Below are 15,791 nucleotides of genomic sequence, written 5' to 3'. Positions count from 1 at the left end.
TATTATCTGTGCTATCTGATGTATCGTCGGTTGAATGCATAGAATGCAGGATTTCTATGGTTGTTGACCGACAGAGACAACCGCGACTACACGAGCAAAAATATGAAAAAACTGTGTTCTTCGGTTGACTAGAATGGCAAATATATTTACTGACAAGTACTTTATAGGCAGCATAGCCCAAAAAATGTTTCAAAATCAATGCATTCTAGAACATTATCGCAGAAAAGAGCACACACTAAATGTAAAAAATTAATCACTTATTAGAAACAACATTGAAAAAGAAAAGAAACATTTAAGATAGAATAAAACGCTTAAAAATATATAAAATACAACAGCAATTTTTTACATTCATTGGGCAAAATATTCAAATTACGCGCGTAGATTTAAACATCTGTCAACTTCTGCTGAACCCCCAGCTTGTACACTTGCGCAAATATTTATGAACTAAAATAGTGGTTCTACGCCATTGTTAAAGACTGTTAATTATCAAAAAACTGAAATAAACAGTTTAGTGTAGCAAATTAGAGTTTGAAAGTGCAATAGTGGTAGTGTTTTTGCGTGACTTTAGGGTATTGTGACTAAATACAAGATTAGTCAATGTCAGCAGGCGTGTCAGACCAGGTAAAAATCAACATACGTTTTGACACTTGGTACATTGGTAAAAATATGAAAACCAATTCACTAATCCTTTTTTTATTTTGTTCAGCGAATGAAAGGACAGGGAAATCAAGGTATGTAGAGGCACTTTCATAATATTGAATGGAGTAAAGCGTAATTTAATTTTAAACCCCAGCGTAAGATGATACATTATACAAAATTATACAAGAATATATTTACTTTGAAGCTTAAGATTTTTCAATTGAACTAAAACAGACAGGTATTAATGCACCCAGGGATTTATTTGTAGGTGTAAATACAATGCAAAAAACATAGTATTGGTAATGACTTATAATAACTCTTGGAAAATTGTCATACTGCACCAAAATACTACAGATTTGTTGTGTTGCAAGAAAAACTTTAAATGTTTTCCCCAAAGTAAGATGAATAAACTTAGTGGTGCAAATACCAATATAAAATCATTTTGCCTAATCTTAAGAAAAAACAATGTCTTTTGTTTTCTATTTAATGCCTAGATGGTGGGATAGACAAAATATTGAATATCTTAATTATCTTTTAAGAAGTATTTTTGCATTGTCATTTTTAGTCCTAATTTGTAGGTTTACTATCTATCAATATTTACCTAATTTTCTTTAAATTAGTTACTTTTCAAAGAATAATTATGATTTATGATACTGCTTTATGTTTTGATTTGACTCAGTGGTTTGTGAGTGATAATCCACAACTAAATAAAAACCGGCAAATCTTTGCTATTTTTCTGTTTTAGTATTTTATGATTTTTTTTGAGATATAGGGATTGTTGTTTATAAAATGTTTTTCCAAAAAAGTAGCAATTGTTTTTAGAAGTCTGACAGAATGGTTAGTAGCGTTGTGGAATTGACGACTCAAATTTTTTTGTGTCAATTGACCAAAATAATTTTAAAAATTCAATTAAATTTATATCACTAAGTATTGTATTTGTATTTCTTGATTTTGATTGAAACACTATTGATCAGGTTAGTTTGGTTTGAGAAAAAAAATCAGAGTTCTTTGTGTAGCATGCAATTAAAGTAATGCTAATAAAAGATCGACCACTACTAATTTCTAGGCCACAACTGCAGAAATGATCTTCTCCAATTGACTGATTTTGGCTCAAATTTTAGTATGTACTTGTTTTCTCTCCATCCCTTTTTTTTACTTCTGGTTTTAGTTAATTAGTTAATTAATTGTTTGTATAATATTTCATATATATTGGTTCATCACTTGAAGTTGTATAAGACTATAAAATTTAAAATTGCAATGGTGGCGGGCATATTGTAGTGTCCAATGGGTCTAAAGAACAGTTAGGAGGTGGCGAAGGAGCGACGAGTTCAGAAGAATTCGAACCATGGAGGTCCCAGCAACAAAGTTCTGCCGCGCATACTGCTTACGGAACGTCGGTCCCCATTTCAAGCGCAACTGATCTTTACAATATGAGTACAGCAGGTGAAATAAAATGCACATTCACTTCATACAGTGTTGTAATATTCAATAATGAGCAACTGCACAAGAAATAAAAGTTGCAGAAAATCCACAATTTGTATACCTTTTATATTTTAAAAATGCAAATAGTTTTGTTTTATTATGGATGCGGTTTATAAATCATGAGGCATTAGTAATTGTAAGTCATGTTGCATATCACTTTCTTAGTTTCTAACCCTCAATTAATGGTATGTTCTACAGTTGGTTATCCTTTTCTTAAAGTAATCCCCAACTTTAATTTTTTAAGTTAGTTTACTAAGTATAAAAGTGAGATTTTTCTTCACTTCTTTCAAATTATTTGAACTATTTTGATATATTTTTTTCCAGGTTATATTGGGTTGGATATTGCAACACTGTTGGCCAGTTTTGTAGAATCACTATTTCCCTGAAGTTAACAAACCAATTTCAACTGAGCAAAAAGGTTCAATATCGAAAATAATATGCATCTACTTTTTAAACTAGTTAATATCTGAAAATATTTTAAGAAGTATTGGAGTCTATATTATCATGAGATGATGCTGCTAATATTGTATTGTATATATCAAATGAAAAATGCTTCTTGATCATTGTTTTCAGGTTATTATGGTAGTGGGGGATCCTACCCTTATCAGGCTTACGGTGTTGGGGATGGCACATGGTCAAATGGGACGGATCCCATGCCATTTTTAAGCGGATATCCACATGATTCTTATTCAATGGACGGTAAGCAATTATAGTGATTTCAATAAATAAAGGCACTATTTCAAATGCAAAAAACGGTATCAACTTTAGTTTCTTGTATTTTGCTCTCTTTTTAGTAATCTCCTAATAGGAATGAGTAAAAGTCCACTTAACAAAATTACACCCCCAGAGAATGTGAATGAGGCAACAAAAGTTCCTGTTATTTTATATAAAACGTTTGATATTGGCACCCCTGAAAACGAAGCCACTGCTTGAAAAAACATATTTAATCCAAACGCATTTGTCAAATTTTCTAAGCCGAAAAACTCTACGAAAAGTATGGTTCTAAGAACGGAAAAGGTAGCAATGGTATATCCGAACACAATACAGAATATGATTTGCTCCGAGAAAGTTTTCATAAAACTTGAGAGGATTGTTACAGTGCCACAAATAATCAGGCCTACATAAGTAATACAGTTCACATCCCATTTTGGGAAAAATGAGACGGTTCCACAGCTTATTCTCCCAATGATATTCGAAATTCCAATTACGGACAAGAGCATGTAACATTTGCTTTTCTCTATTTGCAGTTCTGCTCCTCTTTCGGCGATGTAAATGAATGGGATGTACATTCCTTGCAATGATAAAAAACCGCTCAACACTACTATCAGGAATGGGGGAGACTTTAACATTTGAAAATTAAGCATCGTGGCTAAAGTTCTTAAGAATGCTTCAGGGCACAACAGGCATTGCCTTTCTTGCCACAAATCTCTTTGTGTCGCTGCGCGGGTTACAGACAATGTGTACATTAACGAAGGATTTAGTAGGTCTACTGGCTGCGAGTCCTTTGGGTACTGAGGCAAGGCGTAGACAGAACCTGCGTAAAATATATCGTCTCTGTACATTGGTCTGTTAATATTTATGGAACTCTCTGAGCTGGATTTGCAACAGTCAAGAAACGCCAACCTTTGCCAACATTTGTTTAAACGCGTTTTCACTCCTGCTCCAAAAATTTGTTGATCCGCTTCTGATGCTGGCAGGCATTCATCGCTATCGCATTTGATGAAGGTAGATTGAATGTCCGCAGTGTCTGTGTCCCTCCTTTGCATGATAAACCTGGAAATATCACTGGATCTACTTCCTGCTGAATCAAAGCTCGTGTAATGGCTCCTGGGAATTTCAGATATTGTAGGGAAAATGGTATTCCTTAGTCTTTGAAAAATGGTTGCAAATCCCGCGTTCGCTTCGGAATCGCGTTGCAGTGTCGCCGCGGATATCCCTCTAGAAAAGTCATTAAACTGTACCGCCGGACCGATTTTCGTCGGCTTTATCGGTCTATATGTCAGAATAAGTAGTCCGCAACACGCACAAAAGCTTGCGATTATTCGAAATTTAATCCGCCAATTGTAATTGCGAAACAATGTTATCATTAGCGGTGGGTATATGATAACACCCAACGACGTACCGCAGAGCGTCAGGGCCATTGCGAGCGCTCGCCATCGCTCAAAGTAAAATCCCACCACAATGGCTGAAGGGGCGTAAATTAAGTTGAACCCCGATCCTCCCAATATGCCGATGGTAAGCACAAACGGTAGTATCTTTGTTAAAAATGAGGCCCAAAGGAAGGAGATAGTTGCCAGTATTCCGCCAACAAAGCCAACCGTTCGAAAACCAAAGCGGTTTATAGCGGCACACGCAAACGGCCCTCCCAAATAGTAAAATCCACTCAGAACAGAATTCGCAACTGCCACATCAGTAGGCTTTACCTTCAGTTCTTTGCTGATATCGTCCAGAAATATTCCGAAGCAGTAAATGGTCCCATCTAATATGAAATTCACAAGAAACGCCGAGAGAGCGACCACCCAGCCCCAGCCTCCATCCGGTGGTATCGTAACTAGCTGCTCTATGTCGTCGAGATTGATCAATATCGATCTACTGGCATGACTTAATGATGGTCTCCCAGAGTATTTCGGAGTACCTGACATTTTTATTTTGTTGTTGTCGTTTTGGGAATAAGTTCAGACTCTACTACGTGATGCTCAGAGATTGATTTTTTACCTTCTCTGACATGTGTTGAGTGACATTTGGCAGCTAAAACAATTAAATTTTACATACAATAAAAACATAATTTTAATTTCATGTAAAATACAATCCTTAATAACGAAAAACGATATTCTAGCAGAGAAAAATCAAGGATAAAAAACATGGAAACAAAAACTAGAAGATATAATATCAAACATGACAAATGATAATGACAAAAACAATTAGAAATGATAATTCTTGGATCATAAATGATTTCTTTAAAATAAAATAATAAGAAAACTACAGAAACAGTATTCTGAAAAGAAAACAAAAAGTTATGTAATAGTAAAACACAAATAATTAAGCATAAGCAAACTAACAGACATGAATGGAGGCGCGGTTAGGGATACTGCCGAACTATCAGCTGAAGTAAATAAACATATCAGAATTATAAAAGAAACATTCAGATCAAAAATAAGTCAGCCCACTAGTGGTTAAGTTGCTTGCTGGAGAGGCAAAAATAATTAGTATAATAGAAAACAAACCAGGAAGAAAAAAATTATAATTTATATTCAAAACAACTGATAAAAAAGTATGTTAAACAAGTGTGTTTTTGAGGAATATGTCATAATTTATGGACAATATACTCTTGTGGCAGAAAACAGTACAAAGTGTCCAAAATACGGTTCCCTTCCCCTTTAACTTAAAAACTATGAACAATAGAAAAAAAAGTTAAATAGAAAAGTTGCATAGTTTTGCATAGATTTTTTTGTAATTTTTTAGATATACAGGGTGTTCCGTTCATCTGGAATAAATACCAGCTTTCTTAATTTAAACTGTAACACCATGTATATTATTAAATTTTTGGATTCTCAGTAAAGTTCTGGATATGTATATATTATGTATAATGGTAAAGAAAGAATTAAAATTAAATAATGTACTACAAATTGTAAGAGTACAAATATTTAGGTTTACTAATAAGTGGAAATTTAAAGTCGACTTGACATATTGCATAGAAACATATAGAACTATAATTAAAAAAGCGAAATTGAAAAAAATACTATTTGGTACTAAGAAGACATTGCGACGCAACATAAATAGGGAATTGAGAAACAAAGTAATGTTAAATATATAACATTTTATGTCATATATACTAAATTATAAATTTTGTTGTCTGTTTTGATGAGAGTATGTACTAAGTTGTGTTATATGTTACCAAGTTTTATATGCCTATTCAATGAATTATTTGTTAGTGTATACTTGAAAATGTTAGTAATTTATTAATTTGTCAATTAATATTTAAGTTGTATTGTTTTATTTACTTATTTGTTGTCTAAGAAAGGGTATAAATAGTCATGGCAAACCTGGTACTATCCATAAACAAAATATCTTATAAATTTGCTATCTAAATGCAACTAACCTAACCAAACAAACATTTACAATAACACGAATTAGAAAGGGCTAAAGGAGATAAATAGGGAAAGCAGTGTATCTAATTTCTAACTCTACTTGTTTCGTAGCTCAAATTTTTGGTATAGGTGGGGGGCGTTAGTAATTTTTAGTGAATATTTGGTTATCAACGTTTATAAAACGAGAAAAAAAAACTGACGATCATTTTATTTGAGGAGAAGGTCGTAAGCCTAATATCTTATTAAATATATAGGAGGTGATATATTTACTTCTATAGTTATTTTCGCCAATATTTAAATGTTTCAAAATAAATAAGAACTAAATGTTCAGATTCTCACGAAATTATATATTACACCGTGTCTTTATCAAATGTCAAATGTATCAAACATTTGATAAAGACACGGTGTTGTCAAAACAATTGTCATGTCAAAACAATTGTCATGTCATAATATATAATTTCGTGAAAATCTGAACTTTTAGTTCTTATTTATTTTGATAAATGGATTTTCATCAAGTAATAGCCACCTTAGTTCAATATTTAAATATTTTACTCTTCTTTTCTAGAATCCATTTTTTAAGTGAAAATTATTGCTAATCATTTTGTATCATACAGGAATGTTTGGCCCATCAACAACATTCTCTACTCCAACTGCTTTTGCCGGACAACCATCGTCCTTTAACTATTTCCATAGCAATGGGGATTATAACACATGGGGCAGCCAGCTGAGTAGCCAACGGAAATATGATGAATATTACCGGGACCAACAGAACATGTATACCCAAGCGATACCTGAAAATGCCCTAAAGAGTGTGGAGCATGCTATGCAAAATTTGGATTTGAAATCAAATGATTCCAAAGATAGCCTGAGTCTTCAAAAGAAGACGACATGGGCAAGTATCGCTAGTCAACCCGCGAAGCCCCAGTTGACCATTCAGAACCAAGGTTTGAAAAAGAAAGGTCCAGGGATGCCTCCTGGCCCCATTGTTCCTGGCAAACATAACATGGATATTGGCACCTGGGACACGAATAAGGTAAAACTGGTGTTTCACGCTACATTAATTATGTATATGTACCCTTTGCAATATATTTTGATTTTAATCCAGGGTAAGTCAACAATCTGGCAAATATTACTAATTTTTTAGAATACGCCGCCGCAAATTTCGGTAGTCAACAATGTAGTCCCTCCGAAAAGCATTTTACCGGCAAACGTAACTTCAGGCACAGCCGCTTCTAATGTGAGACTGGGATGGAATGGACCACCTCCACCACAGCCTCCCAGACAACCTCCGTCTGTCACTCAGGTACCCCCTCCACGTGCCCCGCAACACCCTATGGCACCGACGGCTTATCAGACGCAGCCCATGATACCTCCATTATTGCCGCCTCAAGTTCCGGCGGGTTCGCACATGCAGGTTAAAAAGATTTTGTTATTAAGATTTTTTCTGTCAAAAGATTAACAGAGTGGACTAGATTTTACGGTTCATACAGAGTCTGTCAATTTAGATTTTCTTTTATTATGTGTAATGTAGAGTCTTTAGTTTTGGTTAGTTTCTGTAATTACATCAGCTTACAATAATCTTCAATTATTTCCACCGAATTTGGAGTAATGTAAAAGCGGGGGTTGGACTGAAAATTTTTCCTTTACAAAGGCTTAATTAAGTTTAGACAGAGTTGTATTTGTGAATTTTTAATGAGATAATTTATTATTTAAAAATCAATAAAAATATAAAGTCAATAATTACAAGATTTTCTATATAACTATTTCATGTTATATCTTTATATTCTTTAAAATCGTTAATAACTTAAATTTGTAATTGTAAATGTGAAAATGTAATTGTAAAAAAATTGTAAATTGTAAAATTAATTCTTCCTTATCTTCGAAATATGAGGGATTTTTGTTTTAAATACAGTGGTGTTGTCATAATCTATGCTTTCCACGATCCACTTTCCAACTCGTAATTACACAGTGTTACACCTCGTTTTAAAAAATTAATAAAAACCTCCCATAAAGTTTGGGCCCATTAACTAAACCTAAGCATTTTTTGTTTTTGTAGTAAAATGTTGATTTTTTAAAAAGAAATGAACCAGGTAGTTGTTTTCATAGAGCATGATGCCCCCTCCAATGCAAATGATAATGGCTACTCCGCAAACCCAGCCCCCAACTCACCCGGTGTTGGACGAATTGCGAGGGAAAAACAATTATAATCCTACCGATTTCGACCTTACTGCCCCCAACGCTAGATTTTTTGTTATAAAATCCTACTCTGAAGATGATATTCATCGAAGTATTAAGGTAATGTAGCAGGTTTATTAGGGTTGCAACGTCATTAAATTATCACCGTTTTCCAGTATGAAATTTGGTGTAGTACAGAGCACGGCAACAAACGTTTGGATCAGGCTTATAAAGAAAGGGAAGGCAATGGTTGTGTGTATTTGTTCTTTTCTGTAAATGGTTCAGGACATTTTTGTGGTATGGCTCAAATGGTATCCTCTGTAGATTACAATGCCAGCAGTTCAGTCTGGTCACAAGACAAATGGAAGGGGCAGTTTAAAGTAACAAAAAATAATTTAAATCGGGTATCTATATGTTAATAGTGAAATAATTAAAGGTCCGTTGGATATATGTAAAGGATGTGCCAAATGTACAGCTCCGTCACATCCACCTTGAGAACAATGACAACAAGCCGGTGACAAACTCTCGGGACGCTCAAGAGGTGCCCCACGCGCGGGGTCTACAGGTGCTTCGGATCATGCACTCGTATCGGCATTCGACTTCGATTTTCGACGATTTTATCCACTATGAGAAAAGGCAAGAGGAGGAGGACAATCGCAAACAGCCCTCGCACCCAAAGGACTCTCATCACGACGGTAATAACAGAGTGGACCGCGGTGAAGGTCGAGTAGGCACTAGGAATCACGATCGGGACACAGATGGTCACAGACCAAGCTATAGGAATGATAGAAGTGATCATTACGGAGATCATCATAGGGTAAATAGACTAATTTAAGTAGCGCGACACTACTCCCAAGGAAAATTTGCTGTTACTTATGTAACTTTGCATATAAATAAATAATAATAAATTGAAAAATTTGAATGTTTGAGTGAGGCAATATTTTACCATGTTACTTTTGGTTAAAACAAGCAGTTTATTTACATATTACACATTTGCAAAAGAAAAATGAAAACATCACGTATTTGCATTAAAATTTTTCTCCTTTTTTCCCTGGAAAAATCTATTATAAATTTCAAAATCTATCTACTAACCAAAAGGAAATTTTGAGTGCAAATGTAGAATTGAAAATGTTGTTCGGTCAAATTTGGATAAAATAGGCAATTTTTTTGTATTCTTACTCCTCTGACTATAGTCCTCACCAAACATTCCCCTGTCTGACGACCTTGATGTTGTTCCAAATAATCGAAAATACTTTCATTAAATATTTCTTGTTAATTTGGACAAACAACTGAATTGGCTTGCAGTGGCCCTTGATGTGTATGCATTGAATTATAATGCTGTAGACTTTGTAAGTTAAAAAAAAAAGGTTTTTGGACGGGGCCCTATAGTAATAGACAATGCAAATATGCATACAGGGTCGGATCATCATTAAAAAACTTAGAGACTAAACTTATTTAGATTCACTTGTATTTTTAAAATGTTACATTGTTGTACAAAATAACAACTTTCTTAGAACACCTTGTATATTAAGGCATTTACGAGTTCATCTGAACTTTCTAGACATGTTTCATATATAATATCCTATATTTAATGTTAAAAGTAACGTTTGCATGTTTAACAAATAGCGCTTAGTCCCCTGACTTGACCTATTGAAAGTGGGGTGGGCTGGGGGGCGGTAAATATTTTTTAAGAATAAAAAATCGCGTTCGCAAGGGTCTAAGAAAAAGGTGATTTCTCGAAAACTGTTTATGCGATCGTCAAAGTTATTGGACGAAAAGGTCCACAAGATCCAGTGCTATAAATCTTTAATCTTGGTAATTTTTAAAAATGTACATGGTGTGTCCAGTATTCGCAAAAACTGAAAATTGAGTTCCTCTTTTAATAAAAATTGGCTATAACTAGAAGGCTGTGACTATATGATTTGTGTCATTTGTCTTACACCACGATATATCCCGTATGGACAGCTATAACTTTTGTATTTAAGGTTTCTACATATCATACAGGGTGTTCGCGATATTTTGTGCAATATTAAAAAACGTAATAGGTGCCCTAAATTTGCAACTACCGACTTCATATTTGACAGAGAAGTAGAAGTCCCAATGCCGCCGAGTATATTTTAAATATTTTTGAAATTTTTTTGGGTGTTTTTGGTTTTCAGAATAAAAATTCTTCTCCAAAACTGTTAACGCAATCAGCAAAATTCTTTAACCAGCAGACGAGAAAAATCCGGTGCTATATGTTTATTTTAAGCATTTTTGGATTATACACAAGGGTTTTCAATTATGCACAAAAATCTAAAAGACCCTGAAAATTGTGCTTTTCCAGAGGAAATTATTAGACGTAAACCAAAATTGGTTTAAACAGTATTAAAGGCCACATCAAGAGCTACAATTTTTGTATTAACGGTTTTCATATACGCCGTTCGAGATATTTGAAAAAATCCATATGAAAATCGATATTTCTCGCACTCACGCCAGTCGCGATGACGTCATTGACTATTACGGCGTAGTTTCAAAACAAAATGTTTTCTCGATAACGGTTTTCTCCATTGGGAAAATTCTTGGACCAGGGAACGTGGGAGATCCTGGGCTGTAACCTTTATTTCCAGCATTTTTTCAATTATGTACAGGGTGTGTCGATTGTCTGCAAAAAATCAAAAAGACTCTGAAAAACTCTAAAACGTGGGAAAATTAGGTCTAAACGGTATCGTAAATTGTGTGGAGAGAAAGTCTCAGGTTTCGTCCATCATACAGTGCGCAAGATATTTGAAAAAATATCACTGAAAATTGCTATTATTTCTACAATTTTTGTATTTACCAAAGTTGCCAAATTACGATTTCTTCATTTAAATTTTTCATGTTAGATCACTCTGTATTTATTTATTTTTAAAATATAAACATAGGCCACTAAAGAAAATCAACTTCAACTAGATAACAAAGGCTTTCAGCCGGAACCATCGGTAGATATATTTAAACATGCAAATGTCACTTTTGGCATTAAATTCAAAATATGTCAGAAACGATAAGACGTAGGGTTAGGTTGCTACATATAAAATATGTCTAAAAAGTTCTGATTAAAAAAAACGCCTTGATATACAGAGTGTTCTGTTTAAAATAAAGTTCTTATTTGTACACGAAAATACAAACATTCAGCATATTACAATAATGTAATACTTTAAAAGTATAAGTGAATTTTTTACAGGTACCTGAGATAAATAATAATAGGAACATCCGGTACATGTAAGTTAGTGATAGTAAGTAATATTATTTTGTTTTAGGAGCGAGACAACAGAAACCGAGGCGGTCGTGGTAATCATCGCAGCTAAAGGAATACATAAAAAGAAAAATATTAATAGAAGCAACCATTATCGGCATTACTTTTCTCCATGTTGTCTCCATTAATAATCCATTAACAATACATGTGGATAAAACCTGAAGTTAAATTAAGTGTCTCGTTCATAAAATTTATCAAGAAAAGATAAATCTTCAACTAGTGGTTGTATTACGTTGCTGACACTGGTTTGCTTTCGTCATTTACATTTACAGATTAGTTACGCTTCGGGTAAACATTAACTGGTTAATTAAAGTAAAAAAAAGCTAAATAAATACTAATACTAAAATGGTATATGGATTATATAGAGAATATTTGTAAAAAATAAACTTAGCGGCTCACTATTCGGATCGTGTTCTAACTGAGGAAAGGCGGACTCTTAAAATGGGAAAACAAAAGAGTGAAGTGATTTTGTGTTTCGCTGGTGCGGCAGACTTCTTCAAAATATTTTGCGGTGATACAAAAGACAAAGAATCCTAATGCAGTTCAAAACAATATTGATTTTTCCGGACCAAATTAATGTGCAGTTTTGTTAGTATGTGATATAGTATTTTGGATGAACAAAAAATATTGTGGAAGTGCCGATGGACAAAACCTACGAACAATGTAACAAATTGGCTATTTAGTTGAATGGACTCTTAATATGTTCAAACTAATTTGTTATTCTTTTTTACAATTTTCTATTTTAAGAAGGCGGATGGACTGGAAGCACAGAACATGTCTGTTGATTATTACATAGTTTATGATAGGGAGACTTAATCCGCAAGCTATGTTTTATTGTATTTAATGGTTGTTTGGAAAAATTCGTAATGATTGGAAAATTGTGCAGTTGGATCAATTCTATGAAAAAAAAATGTTCATATTTTAAACAAAATCATTGTGTCAGTCCCAGAATCTCAAATTTAAAAATAATAATTTATGAGTAGCAGCGGTTGTCAGCACTATTTTATCACCAATTTTACTTGTTAATTATTGCAAAATACAAGCTGTAGTCAAAAACTGTTGGTGTAGAGTTTTTATGTTGGATGCTTTTTTTGTATTTATACCTGAAGATTTCATCAATGAACTGGAGTACTTTTTCATCTCCAATTGAATAAATTTTTGATGAACTTATGTTACAATCTAATGTTTTTCTCTGTACTCGTCCTAATACCACATTTATATTTATATTACGTCACAGGGGATCAAGTATTTTTTTTTCATATTAATTTAAATAACGAAAACTTATTAAATTTTTGCAATTTGTTTGATCCTAACATCATGTAGGAATAATTTTCTATTATTGAATGAATTGTTTATTATTTGATTGAAATCAAGTTCCAACTGCGATCCATTAAAAAACATTAGTAAAGCTATTGCAATTGCATTATTTAAAAAACATTTTGTTAAAGAAATATGTTTGTAGCTAACATAATTTTTCAAAAAATTTTAATATAAATAAAATTTCTTTGAATTGCTTTGTACTTATTTAATACTATTATATAAATAAAATTTCTTATATCAATAGCGTTTGCGCTTTGTACAGTTTTCTCCAGATAAATATGGCTTGGCATCCCGAAAACCGTGGTAAATTCAATTCGAGAAAAGTTGTAGAGTTTTTATAACTAATGATTAGTGTTTTGACAGTAAAGAAAAATCTGAGCAGTATCTGTTCTCGATATCTCCAGAATTAATCGGAAAATACTCAACTTTTCTCGAGTCCAAGCGGTAACTGTTACCGACTTATCTTGGCGGAACTGTAGACTAAGTTCAACTTGCATCTGCTTATCCATTTATGTTCTTTCTATTTTAGGTATGTAGATCTAAATATAAACTTATTTCGCTCTTTCATGCATGCAAGGGTCATTGAAGGCAGAGTAAATTTTTTTCAATTGTATGAAAACTATTTCTTATTATAGTTTTGTTTGCGTTGTATATATTTGTATGACCAGCATGAAGAAAATCGAGTTCTCCAGGAAGTCAAAATGTAAATACAATTCTATTGTATGCAATTGTTTCTGTCAATATGTAAAAGATATATCTGTAATAAGTTAGGACATGGCTTGTAGGATTAAAAAGTCTGTATTTTACAGTGCCTAAACTTGTTAAAAGTGATGCTCCTTACAGGACGCATATCAGACGTTTTTGTGATCCGAACAGTGGGCATCTGTTGAAAGTTGAAATAATGAATAAAATATGTCTATAATAAATGCATTTTGTTATTTTATTTTAATATAAGTATTTATCACCTAGCTCTTTGTTTATCAATACCTCTGCTTATCGAATTTCACGGTAAATGGCATATTAATCCAAAAAACACAATTCTTTGGAGATGAGGCTTGTTCTGCATTATACAGGGAGGTTTAACATTTGTTACACAAAAGGCCGAAAGTGGTTTTTTAAAATGAAACCGTAGGTATTCTGCCGAGTATTAAATTTTATATATATAGCTTCTTCCCTCGATACTTTGTATAAACCGTTGTTACTACCCTCATATATAACCGACTTCCCTCTGAGCTTGGAGGGAACCACGTTTTGTCTAACTAAAAGTTGATGCGAAACGACGGATCCTCATACCCTCTAATAGTACCTTAAAAGAGCCTGTTTAGTTCATTTTTATTGTGGCGCTGCGATCGCTGAAGATATTCAGAAATGTAGGTTCCAAATGATTTGAATGATGTGAAATGAATGATTTCATTTCAATAAGTCGATCTTGTTCCCTTCAAAGTTTGTTTACTTTGTAGACAAATTATGTTGCTTTTCCTGGCTACTAAGAAATTTTTCTAATACTAAATTTTGCTAATACAAAATTTTTTAGACTTACAGTTTGAAAACTGGCGAGCCGTTTTATATCACTTGTAATACTTTCGATTCTATAATACAGTCAAATCTAATTTAAAACTTTTGCTGTGGGATTAATAAATCAAGCTTAACTACTACCAGAATCGCATTGTGTCATCTTGTTTTCTAACTGGCCAGGGCTCAGATTACTGTAACTACACCAAGGTGTCAGATACTGAATCTGTTTGCAATTATTCTGACAAAGTAAGAAATTACTTGAAATCGAAATTATTCAAGACATTTATACGTTTATATAATATTTTTGTAATACTTTATCGCAAGTCCACAAGAACCACTTTTTGTCCAGTTTATTTTTTTAGTTTGATGCGATATTTTACCAAATTTTTTAGTTGTGAATGTGATCGATCAAGCTTAGGCAAATCTTACCGAGTTTTCTATATCATGAAATATGCACAATAATGAGAATACCTTATCTTTTTGAGTTTTAAAAAGTGCGAATGAAATTAAATCCAAAATTGTTGTGAGTTGTGAGTAGACATAACTTAGACATCGATCCGTACTTATTGGATTCTTAGGATGACTGTCACTTATAGTTACATAGATTATATAGACAAAAAAATTACATTCCAAATTTTTTTTAATACAACTCTACCTGTTCGAAATGTATCAGAAAAAGAAAACATACATCCAGAAACTAACAATCAATGCAATGAAAATGAAGAAAGAAATGACGAAGAGGTTGGTGTAAAGAACTATACAATAATGAAGAAATAAACTAGTTAATTCCTTAAAAAAAATTATTGTCCTGTATTTCACCCATAAAAGAAAGAAATCCAATTAATATGCTCAATCGTCTTTTATTTTCGGTAGGCACTTCTCTTTCCATCATTAAACGCAATTTTGAGATTTTTGCAGTTTGGTATACCTCCTGTGGCGTCTTGAATTTATTAGTTTTAGTTGGCTCTTAGAATATTTGTACCTAACTGTGTGCAGCAACTTGTTCTGTTTCGTGGTCTATTGGCTGTGTTTAAAAATAGAATGAGAATTAAAGATTTTTTTTAATAAGTCGTGTCAGTCGTGTAGATATAGTTGCTTGACTAGTAAATTCATGGACACCCTGTATAATATATAATAATTCCTAGACTTTCATGGATACCCTGAATTATATATAATAATTCCTACAGTGTGTTCCTGTTTGATTGTCGAAATTTCAGTATTTAAATTTAATTTATAAAGTATTTGTCTTCTCCACAGCTTTGTATGGTTAATAGACATTTCAGAAAACACAATTATTA

The 15,791-nt window shown here is 33.1% G+C and overlaps 2 protein-coding genes across 2 annotated transcripts; one reads left to right on the top strand and one right to left on the bottom strand.

Annotated features, from left to right (window-relative positions):
* The first annotated feature begins 407 nt into the window (after positions 1-407).
* Positions 408-13,916, top strand: LOC132696293 (YTH domain-containing family protein 3). Its single transcript, XM_060661038.1, has 10 exons — positions 408-621; positions 707-731; positions 1,918-2,082; positions 2,695-2,820; positions 6,824-7,242; positions 7,354-7,623; positions 8,316-8,504; positions 8,561-8,764; positions 8,821-9,201; positions 11,663-13,916. The coding sequence occupies exons 1-10, from the start codon at positions 598-600 to the stop codon at positions 11,708-11,710; spliced, it is 1,851 nt and encodes a 616-aa protein (XP_060517021.1). The 5' UTR covers positions 408-597; the 3' UTR covers positions 11,711-13,916.
* LOC132696291 (monocarboxylate transporter 4-like) lies at positions 2,829-6,816 on the bottom strand. Its single transcript, XM_060661037.1, has one exon. The coding sequence runs from the start codon at positions 4,761-4,763 to the stop codon at positions 2,886-2,888; it is 1,878 nt and encodes a 625-aa protein (XP_060517020.1). The 5' UTR covers positions 4,764-6,816; the 3' UTR covers positions 2,829-2,885.
* Positions 13,917-15,791: the final 1,875 nt, after the last annotated feature.

The sequence above is a fragment of the Cylas formicarius genome, unplaced genomic scaffold, assembly GCF_029955315.1.
Source record: "Cylas formicarius isolate icCylForm1 unplaced genomic scaffold, icCylForm1.1 PGA_scaffold_1__22_contigs__length_36826433, whole genome shotgun sequence".
Taxonomy (NCBI): domain Eukaryota; kingdom Metazoa; phylum Arthropoda; class Insecta; order Coleoptera; family Brentidae; genus Cylas; species Cylas formicarius.
This window is presented reverse-complemented; position numbering and strand designations above follow the sequence as displayed.